Genomic DNA, 22990 nt, shown 5'->3' on the forward strand with positions numbered 1-22990 from the left:
CTTCAGATGGGCCTCCACATCACACCTGGTGCCAAATACCTCCAGATAAAGATCAGGTTCTTTAATAAAGCCCCAGCCAGAGTTGAGGCGGAATGCCACCACAGTACCTTGTCTGCGAGGGCTCCAGTCCTCATGGCTTCCCTTCCTGGCCCAGGCTTTAGTCTGCAGGTCTTTCTCTTTCTCTTTCTCCCTGGCAGCTTGGCATCAGAGCTCCTGCTCCCTTTCTTCCTGCTCCCGTCTGAACGCCTGCTGCCGATGATACTCCTCCTGGCTTATGACCTCCACCTGCTCTCCTTCCGCTTGGGCCTCCCCGGGGAACCAGATCAGGTCGGTGCTGGTATGCTTACACTGGAAGGTTACCCACTCTCCCTGGAAGTCTAGGGTCTTCTTTGTAGGCTGCAGCGGGACGTCAGGGGTCTGCAAAGTCTCCCAGGGTTGCTCCCACTCTAGGCAGCTACACACCCAGCCGGGTGGTGGCGGTGGCAGGGAGTCTATGGGCACTAGGAGGGTTTCCTCTGTGACCGGGGCAGGTTTGGTTTGCTTAAAGGGTGCCGCGGCGTCTCCATTGCCGGTCTCCTCCGCTGCAGGCTTAGGCTCCTGGGGTCGGCTGCGCTGCTGTGCGCTGATGTTGGCGGCTGCACGGTACCACGAGCGCCAGAGCTGACGGCATAGCTCCTCCACCTCTACGCCGAGAACCTCCGGGTCCATTAGTGACAACGGGGTCCTTTGCTCTTCCAATTGGCTGGGACAGCTGCGGGCTTCCTCCCCCTCCTCCGGGTGACCTCCGCTCGCCATCTTGCCAACCATTCGATATTTCACTGTACACAGTCTCTCAATAAAGTACGGTTCAGGCACAGTCTTTTAGGCGCACATGACCGGATTTGCTGGGTCAGTCCATCCTGTTCGTGTCGCCAAAAAGTTGGAGTGCCCACAGTGCCGTGGGGTACTCGGAACTGGGTCCTGCGGTTCACATGGGGATGTCATGGTGGTGACCTGGTCCGTGGCCCTGGGTATCAACGTTAAAGGGAAAGGTCTTTAAAGTGAATAAAGTTTATGTTTGTGACGCCACCTGTGGTATTCGGTCAGTGGGGACCAACGCTGCTTTAGGGGGTCCTCTGGGGTGATGTTATGGCAGCTAGATGTATAACTTCCCACAGGTGAAGTATATCCCCAGGGCTCCCGGTGGTGTAGATGGAAGATGATGAGGAGTGCAGTAAAGAACGAGGACACAAGTTTGCAGTGTCTTTACCTTGGTTTACTGAAGGCTTCAGCATCCACAGTCCAGAGCACCAGATCACAGGGCAGGCAGGGTCTGGATGGCTTGAAGACAAGTTAGGGGTCACTTGTCCAGGTGGAAATCAAAAGCCTTCCTCTAGTGCCGTGATGGTGTAGTCCCTTACTGCTTAAAGCTACACATAAGGTCCTCACAGATGTTATCTCTCTCTCTGTCCCCCGGGTAGGATAGGACATATCCCGTATGACTGGTGGCTTGAAGCTGTTTATAGGGACTCTAGCACATCCTGCCCTCTGAGGGGTGCCACCGTGCCTCCTGGGTGTTAGGTTGGACAGGTAACATAAAGTTCAGCTGTCCTGCCGGTCACTGATGTAAGTCATAGAGTGCCTTACGATCCTTGGTGTTCCGGCTACCAGTTCTTGCGCCTCAGAAGGACGCAGCCTGCTCGGGGTTGGTCTCCCTCTGATATCCACTCCTTTGCTTTGCTCTCCTGCACGCTCTCTGCAATCAATTTGGCTTTCTCAGTGTCTCTTTCCAGGAACTGCTGCACTGGGGCCACGCAGCTCAGTTAATCCTTCTGCTTTGCCTCAGACTGATCCAGTCTGTTCCGTGGCAAGCACTGACTGTCCTTTCCCTACAGACTGGCAGTTACATATAAATGGGGAGTCACCCAGCAAGTAGGATCAAAAGCTCCGCCCGGTGGCCTGGAGTGTGAATGTGTTGCATGTTTGCGGTACCTGGTTGTAGTTATCCCTTCTTGCCTTCAAGTGTAACATCACTCTCCCCATGAGGAAAGCAATGCTACTGTGACAACCAGGACCCTGGGGCGCCACAAATGCCAAGAGTGTGCAAAGCAGTCATCAAAGCAAAAGGTGGTTCATTTGAAGAACCTAGAATATAAGACATAATTTCAGTCGTTTCACACTTTTTTGTTAAGTATATAATTCCACATGTGTTAATTCATAGTTTTGATGCCTTCAGTGTGAATGTACAATTTTCATAGTCATGACAATACAGAAAAATCTTTAAATGAGAAGGTGTGTCCAAACTTTTGATCTGTACTGCATGTGCTCTACCTCCTCACCTGTATGTGCGCTACCTTCTCACACGTATGTGTGCTACCTTCTCACATGTATGCGCACTACCCCCTCACGTGTACGTGAGCCACCCCTTCACATGCACACGCACCACTCGTCACATGCACGCACGCCAGTCCCTCAACTCTACTCATGCCATCCCCTCAACTGTATGCACATCACCCCCTCAGCTGTACACGCTACCCCCTCACACGCAACAACATCACATGTACGCGTGCTACCCCCTCACATGTATGCGTGCTACTCGCTCATGTACGTGCGCTACCCCCTCACATGTACGTGCGCTACCAAATGTATTTCTGCAGCTTGTTACAAACATTTGCACACATGGGCTAAACCTTGTACTTTTGTTTAGGTTGAACTTCATATTCATCTTGATGCGACCATACGACCTGAAACTATTTTACATTTTGCCAGGTAACTTTTTCACTTTTTTTTTACTTTCCATCCTTAATATAACAAAAAATAAGTTTCTTTCTTTGTTTGTTTTGTCCCAAGAAAGAAAAAACTGCAGTCACCGTGGTTTGAAAATCATGAAACTCTCCTGAACAAGGTTGTTTGCGCTAAGCAGGGAAGCCTCACAGAATTTCTCTCCAAGTTTCATTACTACATGCCAGCAGTGGTGTAAGTTGAGTCTCACATTTCTTGTGCTTTGTTCATATGATTCTGCAGGCTTGTTCATTGTCTTTCTCACACTTTTTCTCAGATCTGGGTAAGTTTACATATTTCTTTGACTTGATATCATTCCATTTATACATCTTAATACCAGAGCAGTATGTAAGAAAGAATTTGTTACATGAAGATTCTGCTATTTCAAGAGTGTCTGTCACTCCAAATAAAACTTCGGGTGGCATTCAAAGCAGTAGGATACCTAAAAAAAATAAAATATAATTGCGTCTTGTGCCATGGTGGTAGGAGATGGCTAGAAGTAGCCATAACACAGAAGTGCCCTGACTTTTTTTTAAGTAATCCTTTCAGCATTCTCCTTTGCAACTTGACCAACATCTACTGGCACTTATGTCATTATAAGCTCCATTAACAGGGTTGTTTCAGGTGTGTCTAAAGGGTATGTCATAAATCTCTGATAGATGTCAATCCTACCTCAGTGCTATGAGAGCTCTGAATCCAGCTGAGAGTATTTGCTCATCTGTGTTCAGAAGTAGTGATGATTGAATATACTCGTTATTCGAGATTTCTCGAGCACACTCGGGGGTCCTCCGAGTATTTTTTAGTGCTCGGAAATTTAGTTTTCATCACTTCAGCTGAATAATTTACATCTGTTAGCCAGGCTAAGTACATGTGGGGGTTGCCTGGTTGCTAGGAATCCCCACACGTAATCAAGCAGGCTAGTAGCCGTAAATCATCCAGCTGCGGCAAAAAAAACTAAATCTCCGAGCACTAAAAAATACTCGGAGGACACCTGAGCGTGCTCGGGAAAACCCGAGTAACGAGTATATTCACTCATCACTATTCAGAACTGAATGGAAAGAGATGGTGCATGCGTCACCACCTCTCCACTTACTTGTGGTTGGAACTGGGAGATAGGCAGGCCCCAGAACTGACAGTCACATCTTTCAGACATTTACCTCATAGATGACTTTCATGAGACAGTCCTTTTAAATCTCTTACCTGTGCCTTTATTTCTAAAGGCGGTACACGTGCAGTGGCAGTGGTGCATGTGCAGCAACCTTCCCTGCTCTTAAGAAAGGCCTATTGTATATGTGCTGCTCTCTGCCTTATACTCAAATTCAAGTAATGTCATTGAAGTTGTAGGGTTTGGTTGAGGGACTGCAGAAGAAAAGCCGGGACACTTCCCTACCTTGGCCAAGCCTAGTGGACATTTTACATCATGGGACAAGACACAGTTAAAGCTGTTTAATGCTATTAACACAATAATAGGTATTGTTTTTTTGTAGCCCATACCGCTATGTCGGCTGTGTGTGGTCCTCGTGGAGCACCCGCTAGGACCATGGGGCACTTGGTACCTGGTCCAGCGGCACTTAAAGGGGTGGTCACAGTCGCAGTGACCCGGTCCTTGGCCCTGGGCATCCAGTTAAAGGGGATGTGAAAAGGGGAATAAAGTATATGGAGTAACGTTCGTGATGCCACGTGTGGTACTCGGCAATAAAGGTGTTAGCCGACGCTGCTTCAGAGTCCACTCGGGTTGATGGTGATGCAGCAGAGTTGGCACAGCTCTCCACAGGTTGAACTAGACCCCGGGGCAGCTGTAGTGTTAAAGGTGATGATGGTGCTTGTGGTATTTGTAGTAGTTGGGATGCCAGGTGGATGGCGCAGTACACAAATGTGAGGACACAGCGTGGTGCAGTTTCCAATGCTTTACTCACAGTTCTTAGTTGCCCCAGCTGGGGGTGCTGTGTCCTCCAGGTTTGTGGCCCAGCCAGCTCTCAAGCAATTTGAGTGCACTTTCCAGAAACCTCTTTCTTATGTTCCTTTCTCTGGCCATCTTCCTGCATTGGCTATCGCCTCTCCTGCCCTGCACCTACCACACAGTGTCCCAAGCCAGCAGCCATGGATCCTGCCTGGCGGTGAGGGCTAAGTCCTCCCTGAATCCTATTTGGCTGCCTTTTCAGCGAATGTGTGCAGATGTGACTGTGCTTCTTGCAAAAGCCACGGCCTCCAGTTAGTTAGCTAAGTTCTTAGTTTCTTCACTAGTTTGAGGGCTGGTCCCTTACTGAGACCTGGTCCCTCCACCCAACGATGGTCAGCATGGATACGAGCCCCACGGGTGGACTTCTCACTACCCGTGCCTCTCGGACCCCTTCCTCCGGTTCTTCCTGTCATTTCACTTCTCTTCAGGTCCCTCTCTCTGGGAACTCCTTTCTGTCTGCCAGGAGCTGCAGACACCCACATCTGCTCAGCTCCACTTCTCTCACAATATCCCCTACTCTACCTACCCCACCCACTCCTCCAACACCCTTTTCTATGCAGCCTGGCCCTGACTGAATTGTCTGTGTTGGATGTAGGTGTAGGGTTCATTGCCATGCCCACCTCCTTACCTGAGAGCGGAATCCCACACCTCTGGGTGAGGTGCAGTACTCTGTGATGACCGGACCCTCAGGGGCGCCACACTCGTATCTTCAGAATACCTCTAGCTGGTTGAAATCCCCAAGCCTCTCACACTACATGGGGGTCTCCAGGTTTGATAGCCCCAGGAGAGTTCTGCTCACAAGCCCACAAAGGTTATGGCCGATGTCGAAACGTCACGGTGTGTGTCGTGACCTTTGCAAACGTATATTCTGAAACCTCTCGAGCCTATCAATCCTGGAAGCCTAGAGGGATTTCAGCAAGGCCTACAGTGATGTGAAGTGCACAAGTGGGGTAGCAGTGAGGAGCTGATGGACTAGAGAGGTAAGTGGTGAGTCTAAGGATTCTTTTATTTTTTCACATAGTATGTTTATTATATTCTGGGGTTTGGAGAAGCCTCAGATAATAATAAGGGACATTAACCCCTTTACCCCCAAGGGTGGTTTGCACGTTAATGACCGGGCCAATTTTTACAATTCTGTTCACTGTCCCTTTATGAGGTTATAACTCTGGAACGCTTCAATGGATCCTGGTGATTCTGACATTGTTTTCTCGTGACATATTGTACTTCATGACAATGGTAAAAATTATTTGATAGTACCTGCGTTTATTTGTGAAAAAAACGGAAATTTGGCGAAAATTATGAAAATTTCGCAATTTTCCAACTTTGAATTTTTATGCAATTAAATCACAGAGATATGTCACACAAAATACTTAATAAATAACATTTCCCACATGTCTACTTTACATCAGCACAATTTTGGAAACAAAATTTTTTTTTGTTAGGGAGTTATAAGGGTTAAAAGTTGACCAGCAATTTCTCATTTCTACAACACCATTTTATTTTAGGGACCACATCTCATTTGAAGTCATTTTGAGGGGTCTATATGATAGAAAATACCCAAGTGTGACACCATTCTAAAAACTACACCCCTCAAGGTGCTCAAAACCATATTCAAGAAGTTTATTAACCCTTCTGGTGCTTCACAGGAATTTTTTGAATGTTTAAATAAAAATGAACATTTAACTTTTTTTCACAAAAAATTTAATTCAGCTCCAATTTGTTTTATTTTACCAAGGGTAACAGGAGAAAATGGACCCCAAACATTGTTGTACAATTTGTCCTGAGTATGCCAATACCCCACATGTGGGGGTAAACCACTGTTTGGGCGCATGGCAGAGCTCGGAAGCGAAGGAGTGCCATTTGACTTTCAATGCAAAATTGACTGGAATTGAGATGGGACGCCATGTTTCGTTTGGAGAGCCCCTGATGTGGCTAAACATTGAAACCCCCCACAAGTGACACCATTTTGGAAAGTAGACCCCCTAAGGAACTTATCTAGAGGTGTGGTGAGCACTTTGACCCACCAAGTGCTTCACAGAAGTTTATAATGTAGAACCGTAAAAATAAAAAATCATATTTTTTCACAAAAATTATCTTTTTGCCCCCAATTTCTTATTTTCCCAAGGGTAAGAGAAGAAATTGGACCCCAAAAGTTGTTGTACAATTTGTCCTGAGTACGCTGATACCCCATATGTGGGGGTAAACCACTGTTTGGGTGGATGGGAGAGCTCGGAAGTGAAGGAGCGCCGTTTGACTTTTCAAAGCAAAATTGACAGGAATTGAGATGGGACGCCATGTTGCGTTTGAAGAGCCACTGATGTGCCTAAACATTGAAACCCCCCACAAATGACACCATTTTGGAAAGTAGACCCCCTAAGGAACTTATCTAGAGGTGTGGTGAGCACTTTGACCCACCAAGTGCTTCACAGAAGTTTATAATGCAGAGCCGTAAAAATAAGACAAAATTTTTTTCCCACAAAAATTATTTTTTTAGCCCCCAGTTTTGTATTTTCCTGAGGGTAACAGGAGAAATTGGACCCCAAAATTTGTTGCCCAATTTGTCCTGAGTGCGATGATACACCATATGTGGGGGGAACCACTGTTTGGGCACATGGGAGGGCTCAGAAGGGAAGGAGTGCCATTTGAATGCAGACTTAGATGGAATGGTCTGCAGGTGTCACATTGCGTTTGCAGAGCCCCTAATGTACCTAAACAGTAGAAACCCCCCACAAGTGACACCATTTTGGAAACTAGACCCCCTAAGGAACTCATCTAGATGTGTTGTGATAGCTTTGAACCCCCAAGTGTTTCACTACAGTTTGTAACGCAGAGCCGTGAAAATTAAAAAAAAAAATCTTTCCCCCCAAAATTATTTTTTAGCCCCCAGTTTTGTATTTTCCCGAGGGTAAGAGGAGAAATTCGACCCCAAAAGTTGTTGTCCAATTTGTCCTGAGTACGCTGATACCCCGTATGTTGGGGGAAACCACCGTTTGAGCGCATGGCAAAGCTCGGAAGGGAAGGAGCGCCATTTGGAATGCAGACTTAGATGGAATGGTCTGCAGACGTCACATTGCGTTTGCAGAACCCCTAATGTACCTAAACAGTAGAAACCCCCCACAAGTGACCCCATATTGGAAACTAGACCCCCCAGGGAACTAATCTAGATGTGTTGTGAGAACTTTGAACCCCCAAGTGTTTCACTACAGTTTATAACGCAGAGCCGTGAAAATAAAAAATATTTTTTTTTCCCACAAAAAATATGTTTTAGCCCCGAGTTTTGTATTTTCCCAAGGGTAACAGGAGAAATTGGACCCCAAAAGTTGTTGTCCTATTTGTCCTGAGTACGCTGATACCCCATATGTTGGGGTAAACCCCTGTTTGGGCACACGGGAGAGCTCGGAAGGGAAGAAGCACTGTTTTACTTTTTCAACGCAGAATTGGCTGGAATTGAGATCGGACGCCATGTCGCTTTTGGAGAGCCCCTGATGTGCCTAAACAGTGGAAACCCCCCAATTATAACTGAAACCCTAATCCAAACACATCCCTAACCCTAATCCCAACAGTAACCCTAACCACACCTCTAACCCAGACACACCCCTAACCCTAATCCCAACCCTATTCCCAACCGTAAATGTAATCTAAACCCTAACTGTAACTTTAGCCCCAACCCAAACTGTAGCCCTAGCCCTAACCCTAGCCCTAACCCTAATCCTAACCCTAGCCCTAACCCTAACCCTAGCCCTAGCCCTAACCCTAGCCCTAACCCTAGCCCTAACCCTAGCCCTAACCCTAACCCTAACCCTAGCCCTAACCCTAACCCTAGCCCTAACCCTAGCCCTAACCCTAACCCTAGCCCTAACCCTAGCCCTAGCCCTAACCCTAGCCCTAACTCTAACCCTAGCCCTAACCCTAGCCCTAACCCTAGCCCTAGCCCTAACCCTAGCCCTAACCCTAGCCCTAACCCTAGCCCTAATGGGAAAATGGAAATAAATACATTTTTTAAATTTTTCCCTAACTAAGGGGGTGGTGAAGGGGGGTTTGATTTACTTTTATAGCGGGTTTTTTAGCGGATTTTTATGATTGGCAGCCGTCACACACTGAAAGACGCTTTTTATTGCAAAAAATATTTTTTGCGTTACCACATTTTGAGAGCTATAATTTTTCTATATTTTGGTCCACAGAGTCATGTGAGGTCTTGTTTTTTGCGGGACGAGTTGATGTTTTTATTGGTAACATTTTCCGGCACGTGACATTTTTTGATCGCTTTTTATTCCGATTTTTGTGAGGCAGAATGACCAAAAACCAGCTATTCATGAATTTCTTTTGGGGGAGGCGTTTATACCGTTCCGCGTTTGGTAAAATTGATGAAGCAGTTTTATTCTTCGGGTCAGTACGATTACAGCGATACCTCATTTATATCATTTTTTTATGTTTTGGCGCTTTTATACGATAAAAACTATTTTATAGAAAAAATAATTATTTTTGCATCACTTTATTCTCAGGACTATAACTTTTTTATTTTTTTGCTGATGATGCTGTATGGCGGCTCGTTTTTTGCGGGACAAGATGACGTTTTCAGCGGTACCATGGTTAGTTATATCTGTCTTTTTGATCGCGTGTTATTCCACTTTTTGTTCGGCGGTATGATAATAAAGCGTTGTTTTTTGCCTCGTTTTTTTTTTTTTTTTTTCTTACGGTGTTTACTGAAGGGGTTAACTAGTGGGCCAGTTTTATAGGTCGGGCCGTTACGGACGCGGCGATACTAAATATGTGTACTTTTATTGTTTTGTTTTTTTTATTTAGATAAAGAAATGTATTTATGGGAATAATATTTTTTTTTTTTTTCATTATTTTGGAATATTTTTTTTTATTTTTTTTACACATTTGAAATTTTTTTTTTTTACTTTTTTACTTTGTCCCAGGGGGGGACATCACAGATCAGTGATCTGACAGTTTGCACAGCACTCTGTCAGATCACTGATCTGACATGCAGCGCTGCAGCCTTCACAGTGCCTGCTCTGAGCAGGCTCTGTGAAGCCACCTCCCTCCCTGCAGGACCCGGATCCGCGGCCATCTTGGATCCGGGGCTGGAGGGAGCAGGGAGGGAGGTGAGACCCTCGCAGCAACGCGATCACATCGCGTTGCTCCGGGGGTCTCAGGGAAGCCCGCAGGGAGCCCCCTCCCTGCGCGGTGCTTCCCTGCACCGCCGGCACATCGCGATCATCTTTGATCGCGGTGTGCCGGGGGTTAATGTGCCGGGGGCGGTCCGTGACCGCTCCTGGCACATAGTGCCGGATGTCAGCTGCGATAAACAGCTGACACCCGGCCGCGATCGGCGGCGCTCCCCCCGTGAGCGCTGCCGATCGCATATGACGTACTATTGCGTCCTTGGGAAGTAAAGCCCACCCCACATGGACGCAATAGTACGTCTAATGGCAGAAAGGGGTTAACATTTCCAGTAAAAAAAATGGCAAACAGACAAATTTACATTTTGCCTGATCCACTCATCTCTAGTGGTTTTGCCATGCAGGTCTAAGACTAGCCGCAAAAGACCATCATTTGGTCTATATATGTGATCCCAGCTAAAGAGGGAGAAATAATTTAACTGCTACTGTCACACTGGTACAGATGTCGCGTTACAGAAAATATATAAAAAGAACACTGGCACCAAAAATGAATTGAACAAGCAATGTTACACAGCCAAGAAACTTTCATTCACTAGCAAAAAAAGATGGCGTGGGACAATCCCCATGTATCATAAATATCTTGCACACATCTAACACATATATACATATATATATATATATATATATATATATATATATATATATATATATATATATATATATAAATGTGCACCAAGGAAGCACCAATGCAATAAAAATTCTAATTTTATTGAACCTCAGATAACATTAGATTAAATCATTAATTAAAATTGTACCATAAATATCACAGATGAAAAATATACTGTACAGCTGGAATTACCCACAATGACCTTTATTAATCCTACGCTAAATATCATGCAATAAAGGGAACATGTCAGGTCTGAGAACACTATAAATCTGCAGATATAGATAGGGTTAATAGTGTAATGAAGATGCTCGGCCGCTGTACTAAAAGTGCGGCATCCGGGAGAAAATGTACTTTATTTCACTCATGAAGGAATGTCAGGGCAGCATGGTGGCTCAGTGGTTAGCACAGCTGCTTTGCAGCACTGGGGACACAGTTTCAAATCCCATTAGGGACATCTGCAAGGAGTTTGCATGTTCTCCCTGTGATTGCGTGGGTTTCCTCTGGGTTCTTTGATTTCCTACTGAGTCACCCGCCATGGCCGTGGGGTACCCGATACCGGGTCCTGTGTTCACAGGGGGATGTCATGGTGGCATCCCGTTCCGTGGCCCTGGCCGCCAATGTAAAAGGGGAAAGTCTTTAAAGGGATTTGGTGAATAGAGTTTATGTTAGTGACACCACCTGTGGTATTCGGTCAGTGGGGACTGACGCTGCTTTAAGGAGTCCACTGGGGTGATGTTATGGCAGCTAGATGGTATACCTTCCCACAGGTGAAGTATATCCCCAGGGCTCCCGGTGTGTACATGGAAGATGGTGGAAGGTGCAGTAAAGAACGAGGACCCAGGTTTGCAGTCTCATTACCTTGTTTACTGAAGACTTCAGTCAGCCACAGTCCAGGCCGGCTTGGAGGCAATTTGGGAGTCCCCTTATCCAGGTGAAGATTAAAGCCTTCCTCTAGCGCAGTGGTGTTGTAGTTCCTTACTGCCTAAGGCTTCACATAAGGTCCTCACAGTTGTTCTCTCTGTCCCCCATATAGGATAGGACATAACGAGTATGACTGGTGACTTGAGCCTTTTTACAGGGACTCTAGCATGCCCCGGCTCTATAGGTGTCACCGTGCCTCCTGGGTATTAAGGCGGGAAGGTAACTTGCAGTTCAGCTGTCCTGCCGGTCTCTGATGTAAGTCGAGGCGTCCCTTACAACCTCCATTTTCTGGCTACCGGTGCCTGCGCCTCAGAAGGAGGCAGCCTGCTCTTGGCTGGTCTCCCACTGGTGTTCCTCTCCTGTGCTTCGCTCTCCTACACGCCCACTGCAATATATTCGGCTTTCGTATAATCTCTTCCCAGGAGATGCAGCACTGCAGCTACACAGCTCCATACACCTTCTTCTGCCACAGACTGCTCCAGTCTGCTTCCTGGCACAAACTGACTAACTTTCCCTACAAACTACCATATATATAGGGAGTCACCTAGTTAATAGGATCAAAAGCAACCCCTGGTGGCCTGGAGTGTGAACATGTTGCATGCTTGTGTTTACCTGGTGACAGGACAGTTATCCTTTCTTGCCTCCAAACATAACATCACCTCCCCCGTGAGGGAAGCAATGCTACTGTGACGACCAGGACCCTAGGCGCCACACTACCATTCTCCAAAGACATACTGATATGGAGTTAAACTAAAACCATAACTACAATATGATCAATAATATACAAGCTTCTCCATCATTTGGGTAGAAAAGGGGCAAATCTGTTATTTTAATTTCAAGCCTTACAAAAGTATTAAGCAACTTGCGTACAAGAGAACGATAGAGCTGGGAGGCCGTGTTTCCATGTTATCCCGCTTACTTAACTGCATTGGTGAGCTGTGCATGCTGATACGGTTAAGAGTGGCTTTTGCTGTGGTGGACCCCTCTGAGGACCTTGGGGTGACTGCGCCCTCTGCCTCCCCAGTAACTATGCTACTAGAAGCCTCCACATTACACTAAAGGAGCTTTAGTGACCTCAAATTCAACATTTATAGCCATTAATATGGAATTGTTCCCCCTTTTGAAGTTATAATAGCTCCCTCTCTTCTGGGGAGGATTTCAACAAGATTTTGGGGGTGTCTGTGAGAAATTTTGCCCATTCATCCAGAAGAACATTTGTGAGGTCTGACACTGATGTTGAAGGAGATGCCGAGCTCACAATCTCTGTTATAGTTAATACCAAAGGTTTTGGATGTGGTTGAGTTCTGGGTTCTGTGCTGCCAGTCATGTTCTTCCACATCGCATTCCCCCCAACCATGTCTTATGGACCTCGTGCACCGAGTATAGTCATGTGGCAGAAAAACTGTTCCCATAAAGTTGGAACCTACAATTGTCCAAAATGTCTTAGTGTACTGAAGCATTAAGATTTCCTTTCACAGGAACTATGGGGCCGAGGCTGACATAAGCACATAAAAACACATGTTGAAATTCTCTCTACACTCTAGTTTAAAGCATCCTATGCTAACTTCTGTTATATCAAGGCAACATACCACACTCCCTTCTCTCTCATTGTCCAGCGGTGATCCTGAAGCAGTAAGAAGAATTGCTTATGAATTTGTAGAGACTAAAGCTAAAGAAGGAGTGGTCTATGTGGAAGTCCGGTATAATCCGCACCTCTTCGCCAACAGCAATGTGGATCCCCTCCAATTTGGGCAAAAAGAGTAAGCATTTTAATAAATCATAAAGTAATATCTGTGTCTCCTGAGTCACCACCATAGAGACAATGGATCAGGCAGGGGTTACCTACATGGATAGGATTCATATTAGTCTAAAAGTAATAAAAGCAGATTATGTCAACTAAACGTATCAATCATTAGATGAAATTCAACATCGAATGTCTGGTTTACACTCCCTGACAGAAGTTATGTCACTTATCCATGTTATGTAAATAAAAGCTTATAACCTGAAGTTAAATTCATCCATTGGTTGAATAAATTATTCTTTTGAAAGCTGAAACCCTCCGAAATGTTGTTTAGGTTAAGATAATAAATTGGCATCAATGCAGAAATATTAACCAGTTAATGGACACAGAATGGTCAGATTTTGGCAAGACAAACGTTTTGTCGCCTGGTTATATAATGCACCCAATCCTAGTTTACATTCTCACCTGTGCTCAGTAAATGATCAGTTAATTAGTGTGTGTGTATAAAAAGAAACCTAGCACCCCAGACCTTCACTTGAACTGCAACTTTAGCTTTGACAACATGCCAAAAATCCACCCTGCAACCAAAGCCTGGATTATCAAGAGGCTGAAAACCAGATCCACTGCAGAGATGGCTGGCACCTGTAATGTGTCTCAACGTCAAGTACAAAGAATTAAAAAAAGATTTGAAAAGACTGGAGATGTGTTTGACAAGCCCTGGTCCAGCAGATCCCACAAGACAACTGCTCAGGAGGAACGTTTGTTGGTTAGAAAATCCAAAGCAAGCCCCTCTTCCACTGCAGCAGAGCTCCAACAGGCCTGGTAGCCTCAAGTTCCTGTGTCAACTAGAACAGTTTGTAGGATTCTGTCTCGAAATGGCCTCCATGGTCGAATCAGAGCCCAGAAGCCAGCACTAAATAAAAGGCAAAAAAAAACCCGTTATATGAACCACAACAAGAGGATACAGTATAAGGTGCCAATAAGAACAACGTTTATTGAAATATACGGTAGTTAAAAACATAGTATCATTCAAAGTGACTGCATTCCAAACAGGAGAAGTCACTACACAGATTATAATCCTATATGTGCTTACTGAAAGTAATATAGTGAGACCTGAAGTACCACGTACTAATATGGGATATATTGCTCCCCTACGGGAATCTGGTGATAGAGAGTTATATCAGAGCACTTATGTGTATAAGGAGTCTGCGTCTGGTGTCCCCCGCTGCGCCAACGCACATTTCGCTTTCTTCGTCAGGAGGTGTGTGTTGGGGAGAGGTGGGAGTGTTTTAAATAGTATGTGTAACCAATCAAGGATAAGTATTGCGGAGGTGTGTAAGTCATGTGTCTGTCGCGTAGTGTATCAAAGTGCTCTGCATCATAGCCGGTTCCGGTTTCCAGTGCGCATGCGCTACCGGGGTCACCCCTGCTTGACACACATGGATTTGCGGCCCTAGATTGCAAGCCAGCAGGAACCGTCTGTAAGACGGCGCATGCGCCTGGGCTCCTGTGCGGCCACTCGTCCAGGCGTTGAGGGGTGAGAGAGCACTGCATGCGTCATCCCGGGGAAAGAAAAAGAGGAAGAAAAAGAAGAAGAAGAACAGAGAGTCTCCCGTGAAGCGTTTAGATATTAACCTGTGATGAGTATAAGTGAATTTGATGTACAAATATTAGGCAATCCAAATGATGGTTACTAATGCTATAAGTGATGTGTGTGTATGTGGGAAAAGTGTAAGCCCATATGAAATGGTGTCAATGAGGTTTATGCCCTAAAGGATATGTGCTATGGGTACAGTGATGATTACTAATACTGTATGTGAAAAAAGTGTAAACCCATATGGTATAGTATTGACAGGGCATATGCCCTGAAGAATAGGTGCTATAGGTAAAGTGTAAATAAATATCATATGTACATTCGTGGTATTATAGTAAATTATTTCTATACATCACATACAGTATTAGTAATTATCACTGTACCCATAGCACATATCCTTTAGGGCATAAACCTCATTGACACCATTTCATATGGGCTTACACTTTTTCCCACATACACACACATCACTTATAGCATTAGTTACCATCATTTGGATTACCTAATATATCTACATCAAATTCACTGGTACTGGTACTTCAGGTCTCACTATATTACTTTCAGTAAGCACATATAGGATTACAATCAGTGTAGTGGATTCTCCTGTTTGGAATGCAGTCACTTTGAGTGATACTATATTTCAATAAACGTTCTTATTGGCACCTTATACTGTATCCTCTTGTTGTGGTTCATATAACGAATTTAGTTTTTTGGTGCCCTGTTACACCTTATGGGTTTTGTTAAAAAACCGTGTGGCATTTGCAAAGTCCCACAGCCTGCTAAACAGATGGATGCTGGAAAAGTGGCAGAAGGTGGATTTCTCTGATGAATCTTGATGAGAATTACACCACAGTTGCCACAAATACTGCAGGAGACCTACTAGAGCCCGTATGGATCCAAAATATACCAAGAAAACAGTTAAATTTGGTGGTGGAAAGATCATGGTCTATGGTTACATTCAGTATGGGGTGTGCGAAACATTTGCAAGATGGAAGGCAATATCAATAGCCTAAAATATCAAGAAGTATTAGCTACCTCTTATATTCCAAATCATAAAAGGGGTCAAATGCTGCAGCAGGATGGTGCTCCATCTCATACATCCATCTCTACAACAAAGTTCCTCCAGGCAAAAAAGATCAAGGTGCTCAAGGACTGGCCAGCCCAGTCACCAGATATGAACATCATTGAGCATGTTTGGGGTAGGATGAAAGAGGAAGCTTGGAAGACAAAACCAAAGTATCTAGATGAACTCTGGGAGGCATGTAAGACTGCATTCTTTGCAATTCCTGATGACTTCATTAATAAATTGTATGAATCATTATTGAACCGTATGGAAGCAGTCCTTCAAGCTCATGGAAGTCACGCAAAATATTAAATATGACCAATAGCCTCACAACTTCATTCACCAATGTTATGCAACATATATTTGTATTTTAAGTTAATTATTTGTTTGAATATCACATTACTTTCTGTGGGCGACAAAACTTTTCTCTTGCCAAAATCTGACCATTCTGTGTCCATTAACTGATCAATATTTCTGCATTGATGCCAATTTATTTTCTTAACCTAAACCACTTTTCGGAGGGTTTCAGCTTTCAAAAGAATAATTTATACAACCAATGGATGAATTTAACGTCAGGTTATAAGCTTTATTTACATAACATGGATAAGCGACATAACTTCTGTCAGGGAGTGTACAGACCACAATCTTGTTGAAAGAGGCTGAGATTAACTACTTCTAATAATAGACAATTTTCACTTTTGCACTTTTTTTTGCATTCTCCCCTTCATCTAAGAGATATGACTTTTCTTATATTTCCATCAACATAGTCATATAAGTTTTTGACTGAGGTTCGAGTTATACTTTTGAATGACAGCATTAATTTTGTTGAACGATGTACTGAAAAATAGGGAAAAAATTCCGACATTGTTTTTTGGATTTTGTTTTTATAGCCTGAGATTTGCTGTAAAAATAAAATGGGCAAAACAACACTGCTCTGCACATACAGTCATGGTTTTTACCATGTTGCTATATATTGACCACTAGGGGGAGTTCACTGCACACAAATTTATACAGTTATTAAAGGGAACTGAACCAAGCTAATACAGTCACATCTGCAGGATGTGATCTGGACCTGGTCAACCTTTATCTGCGCTTGCCCTTTCTGGAACCATGGGAGTGATTCAGAAATGCTTCAGGTACAGCTTGCATTTAATGTGGTCTTGCTTTTAATACATTTAGGAGGCCTTTATGGCACAGCGAATATAAAAAACGTAGAGTAGGACTGCCCCATTATGAGAATGCCGTGACGTGGCGGGGTGGCTCAAAGAATTGATCAATTGTTTGCTAAATGTCTCATCTTGAAATACAGTTAGAATTTAATATGTACATGTGCACTTTATGTATTGGGTTGTGACCATAAGCAGCGCTGGCTTCTCCCCTCTTTTGCTTTGATTCTGACATGTTGCCCAGCTCTTTCTGTTTGCCCTAATGCGTTGGCAAGTGGGGTAATATTTTGGGGTTGATGTCAGCTGTGTAATGTCTGCTAACATCAATCCCAGAGTTTAGTAATGGGGCGGCATCGATCAGACACCCCCATAACTAATCCCCATAAGTAAAAAGACAAAATGAAAGCACAGAAAAAAAATCTTGGAAAAAACATTAATTTCCCTCTTTCACCCATTTATTTAAAAAAATAAACAAAATATACACCAGTTCGCCTTAGTTCAAATGGAGGTCCCACAATGATCCCAGTCTTTTTCATCCAGTTTACGGAGCTCTCTTCAGAGAACGCAACTCCATAAACTGGAGCAGCAACCACTGCCACACCCCTGGCTGCTATGAACTGAGGTGACGTCAGTAAGGTCACCTCAGTTCACAGGCACTGTTTCTCACAAGGGCAGCGCAAATGTTGGACTGATGAGCGGTCACTCATCAGTCCAGTACTCATGCTGCCTTCATGAGAACCAGCCACCGTGAAGGTGACCTCAGTAAAAGTTAGCTCACAGCGGACAGTTCTCACGAGGGAAGTTCGCGTGCCGAACTAATGAACGACCACGAGTCTGGCACTCATGCTGACCTTGTGAGAACCAGCCGCTATGAGCTGAGGTAACCTTAATGACGTCGCCTCAGTTAACACGCTGAGCATGGCGCAAGACCCAGCAGTAGCTGCTACTCCAGTTTGTGGAGCTGCGTTCTCTGAACAGAGATCCAAAGACTGGATGAAGAAAACTGGGATCGTCGTGGGACCTCTATTTGGACTGCAAATGGTGAGTATTTTATTTTTTAAATAAAAAAGGGAAATTGTTGTGAAGGTTTTTTTCAAATAAATATTTCATTTATTTCCTTTAAAAATCAAACAATCCAAAGGGGTCCGCCGTAAATCCATGTCACGTCCCACGACGGTCCCCAAGTCTGATACATCCAGTTGCAGTGCTGAATGGTTGCATCAATAAACACACTGACAGTAGCATGTGAATCTGGCTGCTGCGGCGTGCACTGATGTCAGTAAGATTATCGCAGTGCATAGCCGATGAACTTTGGTGATCCTACTGACGTCACTGCTTTGCTTGAATGGGGTACAGCTTCGGAATCAAGTTGCGGTACCATTCTAGTACCCGAGCCAAACTTTTTTATAAAGTTCAGCTGAACCTGATGGACCCGAACATCCACGGGTCCGCCCATCACTATTCTTACCGCTTGTCTGACTCTCACACGTTGTACACGCCCGTCTTGATGAATCAGGACAAAGACGATAAAAGCCAAATGGTCCAAAATTAATAATGATACCCAATTGCAAAAATAATTTTCTGACCAAAATACTTGAATTTAAGGAAAAATGAATGTGTCAATATCCTATAATCTATTAAGAATATTAATTTGTTATATTATGTTTGTTGCCAAAGAGGGGATCTCACTCCAGAAAAAGTGGTTGAACTTGTTAACCAGGGGCTGAAAGAAGGTGAGAGGGATTTCAATATCAAGGTCAGATCCATTCTCTGCTGCCTGCGCCACATGCCCGGTAAGAAATATCTGACTGTTGGTGTCTGTTGTTTTATTACTGTGCAGAGAGATCTTTCACAGTCACAAATATTTTCTCCACTATATATTACATGGATAAAAGCAACTTATCCCATGCATATATACCCCCTTGGCTAATCCTTAATGGGAATTTGTCACTTAATATGACAGCAGCTTAATGTAGAAACACAGGCCCTGATTCCAGCAATGTGTCACTTACTGAGCTGCTTGCTGTAGTTTTAATAAAATCACTAGTTTCTCTGCTGCAGATTTAGCTGTTCTCTGAATGCTTAGCCCTGAATAATCCCACCCACACCACTGCTTGGCAGCTTTCTGTGTACACTGTACATTGGCCATAAGCTTTTAGTCATTGCTGGTGTTGGGGTTATACAGAGCTCATGAATATGTTGGACTACCTGTCGTCAGTATTACTAGTTGTCTAGCGGTTATCCACTGCTTATAAAACAGTGATTTTATCAAAAGTACAGCAAGCAGCTCAGTAATATCACATCACTGGAATCAGGGTATCTGTCTCTACACCATGATACTGTCAGATTAGGTGGCAAAAAACTGGTGACAAATTATTTTTAAGGCAAAATGTCCATATATTTTGGGTTTTCAGACTGACAGTTACATAGATGAGACTGCTGCCTTCTGGTCTGGAAAAAAATGCATTTTTCCCTATTGAACAAATATGGCTCAGCACCAAAAAGTGGTTTAAAAGAAGTCCAAATTCTCCAATACTGTTTCTTGGCCATCACTTGTATTTTTCTTGGGAAAAAAAACTCATTAAGAAAGCTATCCATTCCAGTGCCATGTCTATTACCACACTTTGCTGTAAGCATCACCGTCACATGCTAGGGATTTCTGTAATGCAATAGTGCAATAAAGAAATGTAAGTAAAGAGACATAAGTAGCAAAAAACCTCACCCTTTAGAATTTACGTATTAACTGCATCCTTATTATTTAAAGGGAACCTGTCAGCTGCCGCAGCCCCCTCTAAACCACCACCACACATGCTATTTCTACATTCTAACAATACCCATTCTTGTGGTTTTCTGATATCTATCTGTTTAAATCAAGTTTTAGTTTGAATTATATTATATTATGCAAATGTCTCGTAACTAGTCTGGTGGGGCGTTAATTCCCCTGGATCACTACTGCTTGCCATCTTGTAAGCATGCCCTGCTGTGTGAGACTAGTTTGCAACAGAAAAGTCACTGGCTGCTCCCTGTAAATCTCGTTCATGCGCAGTCTTCTGCCATCCTCATAACACGCAAAAAATTAAAGTGTATACTCCCAAGCTTCATCAGCATATTGTGCATACCCAGGGAGGCAGAAAGGTGCGGAAGATTTACAAAAAGCCAAAGGAGACGGTGTTCTAGAAAATCACGACTATGTCAGTCACACATAGAGAGGCGTGTTTACAAGATGCGAGGTAGGACTAGTCCGGAAGGAATCAGCGACCTGTTGGGCTAGTCCTGAGACAGGGAGGACTAGTCCATAAGGAATCAGTGACCTGCTGGGCTAGTCCTGAGACAGGGAGGACTAGTTCGTAAGGATTCAGCGACCTGCTGGGCTAGTCCTGAGACCAGGAGGACTAGTCCGTAAGGAATCAGCGACCTGCTGGGCTAGTCCTGAGACAGGGAGGACTAGTCCGTAAGGAATCAGCAACCTGCTGGGCTAGTCCTGAGACAGGGAGGACTAGTCCGTAAGGAATCAGCGACCTGTTGGGCTAGTCCTGAGACAGGGAGGACTAGTCCGGAAGGAATCAGCGACCTGTTGGGCTAGTCCTGAGACAGGGAGGACTAGTCCGTAAGGAATCAGCGACCTGCTGGGCTAGTCCTGAGACGGGGAGGACTAGTCCGTAAGGAATCCGCAACCTGCTGGGCTATTCCTGAGACAGGGAGGACTAGTCCGTAAGGAATCAGCGACCTGCTGGGCTAGTCCTGAGACATTTGCATAGCGCAAGTGCAAAATTACAAACTTTATTTTAAAAGCATATAGATATTGGAAAGTCATAAGAAGGGAGTGTTGGAATGCAGAAATGACAGAGAGATGTGGCGGTTTAGAGGGAGCTAGGGTAGCTGACAGGATCTCTTTAAAGGGGTTTTCAAGGACTTTGATATTAATGGTCTATCCCTATGAAATCAATATATCACTAAGATACAGTGCATTAGCCAAAATGTCATCTTCTGCGTCTCCTGGTCTTATCATTGTGGTGCATTTTTTTGCACTTAAAGATATACTACACTATGTAGGTATTGTCCCAGGTGTCGGTGGTGGCATGCACTTGAACAGAGACCCCTACAGTCACAGCGCTCTTCATTAGATTGTCATGGCTCGTGCCCCTGTAACATTTATTGGGCTTTTCCCATGATGACTAGATGAAAACAATTTTCTGTGCTCTATATTATTAGATTACATGCCTATACTCTTAGATAAAGGTACTGTCACATTAAGCGACGCTGCAGCGATATAGGCAACGATGCCGATCGCTGCAGCGTCACTGTTTCGTCGCTGTGTGGTCGCTGGAGAGCTGTCACACAGACAGCTCTCCAGCGACCAACGATGCCGAAGTCCCCTGGTAACCAGGGTAAACATCGGGTTACTAAGCGCAGGGCCGCACTTAGTAACCCGATGTTTACCCTGGTTACCATTGTAAATGTAAAAAAAAAACAAACACTACATACTTACATTCCGGTGTCTGTCCCCCGGCATCAGCTTCCCTGTACTGTGTCAGCGCCGGCCGGCCGTAAAGCAGAGCGGTGACGTCACCGCTGTGCTTTACGGCCGGCCGGCGCTCACAGTCAGTGCGGGAAGCTGACAGCGAGGGGACAGACACCGGAATGTAAGTATGTAGTGTTTGGTTTTTTTACATTTACAATGGTAACCAGGGTAAACATCAGGTTACTAAGCTCGGCCCTGTGCTTAGTAACCCGCTGTTTACCCTGGTTACCAGTGAAGACATCGCTGAATCGGCGTCACACACGCCGATTCAGCGATGTCTGCGGGAGTCCAGAGACGAAATAAAGTTCTGGCCTTTCTGCTCCGATCAACGATGTCACAGCAGGATCCTGATCGCTGCTGCGTGTCAAACACAACGATATCGCTATCCAGGACGCTGCAACGTCACGGATCGCTAGCGATATCATTGTTAAGTTGTTCAGTGTGAAGGTACCTTAAGTAATTGTGAGTCCGACAGTGTAGTTATCTACTGTGGTTTTACTGCTCCGTCAGAATTGGGAATGAAAATGAAAACAAAAATTATTAACATCTTGTTAACAATTGAGAAACACATTATTTTAGTTCTTCAAAAACGTTTTGTTTCGCATGACTGTATCTGGACTGTACCATGGAAGTCAATAGACCTCTGTGCATGTGAAGTCAACTTTCTGGCAAAGGGAATAAGCACGATGGAGGTGGAGGTTAGGAGATCCATGTTCTCAAGATATCGGCATCTGGCAAATCCTGTGGTTGTGCCATAAGTGTAGATGAGAACACCCCTTTTTATTATTATCTTCTGAAATGATTATTTTGTTCCCACATTCACATTTCTTTTTCCATTAGAATGGTCTCCAGAAATTGTTGAGCTTTGTAAAAAGTATCAAAATGACACTGTTGTGGCTATTGATCTTGCTGGAGATGAAGGGTTAAAAGGTGAAGTCTTCCCTGGACATCTACAGGCATATCAGGTTTGTGCAATCTGTGGGTGAAATGAAGATTAGGTAGATAGATACACTGAACAAATTTAATGGGCTGAACTCAAAGATCTAAGAATGTTTCTATGTAGACAAAAGGTTCAAACTTTGTCTAAATCTGTGTTAGGTTTCCTCACGTACCGGAGACACTGACTCACGTAGACACATTGAAATCAATCTGTCTCTGCACATGTCAGCGTGTTTTCACGGACCGTGTGTCCGTGTGCAAAACACGGAGACATGTCAGTGTTAGTGGGAGCGCACGGATTACATGGACCCATTAAAGTCAATGGGTCCGTGTAAAACACGTACCGCACACGGACATTTTCCGTGTGCAGTCCGTGTGCTGTGCAGGAGACAGCACTACAGTAAGCGCTGTCCCCCCCCACATGGTGCTGAAGCCGCGATTCATATCTTCTCTGCAGCAGCGTTTGCTGTAGAAAAGATATGAAAAATCCTTTTTTTTTGTTTCTCATGCTTAAAATCAAGATCCCTGTCCCCA

The 22990-nt window shown here is 44.4% G+C and overlaps 1 protein-coding gene across 1 annotated transcript in view; it reads left to right on the forward strand.

Moving 5' to 3' along the window:
* Positions 1-22990, forward strand: part of LOC138664264 (adenosine deaminase-like) — a 49051-nt gene that overhangs the window by 21486 nt on the left and 4575 nt on the right. Inside the window, exons 2-6 of the mRNA XM_069750802.1 lie at positions 2687-2748; positions 2830-2955; positions 13051-13194; positions 18673-18788; positions 22358-22482. Of these exons, the coding sequence (XP_069606903.1) occupies positions 2687-2748; positions 2830-2955; positions 13051-13194; positions 18673-18788; positions 22358-22482 (573 nt within the window). The remainder of the gene's footprint in view (positions 1-2686; positions 2749-2829; positions 2956-13050; positions 13195-18672; positions 18789-22357; positions 22483-22990) is intronic.

This window comes from Ranitomeya imitator, chromosome 2 (genome assembly GCF_032444005.1).
Source record: "Ranitomeya imitator isolate aRanImi1 chromosome 2, aRanImi1.pri, whole genome shotgun sequence".
Lineage (NCBI taxonomy): Eukaryota > Metazoa > Chordata > Amphibia > Anura > Dendrobatidae > Ranitomeya > Ranitomeya imitator.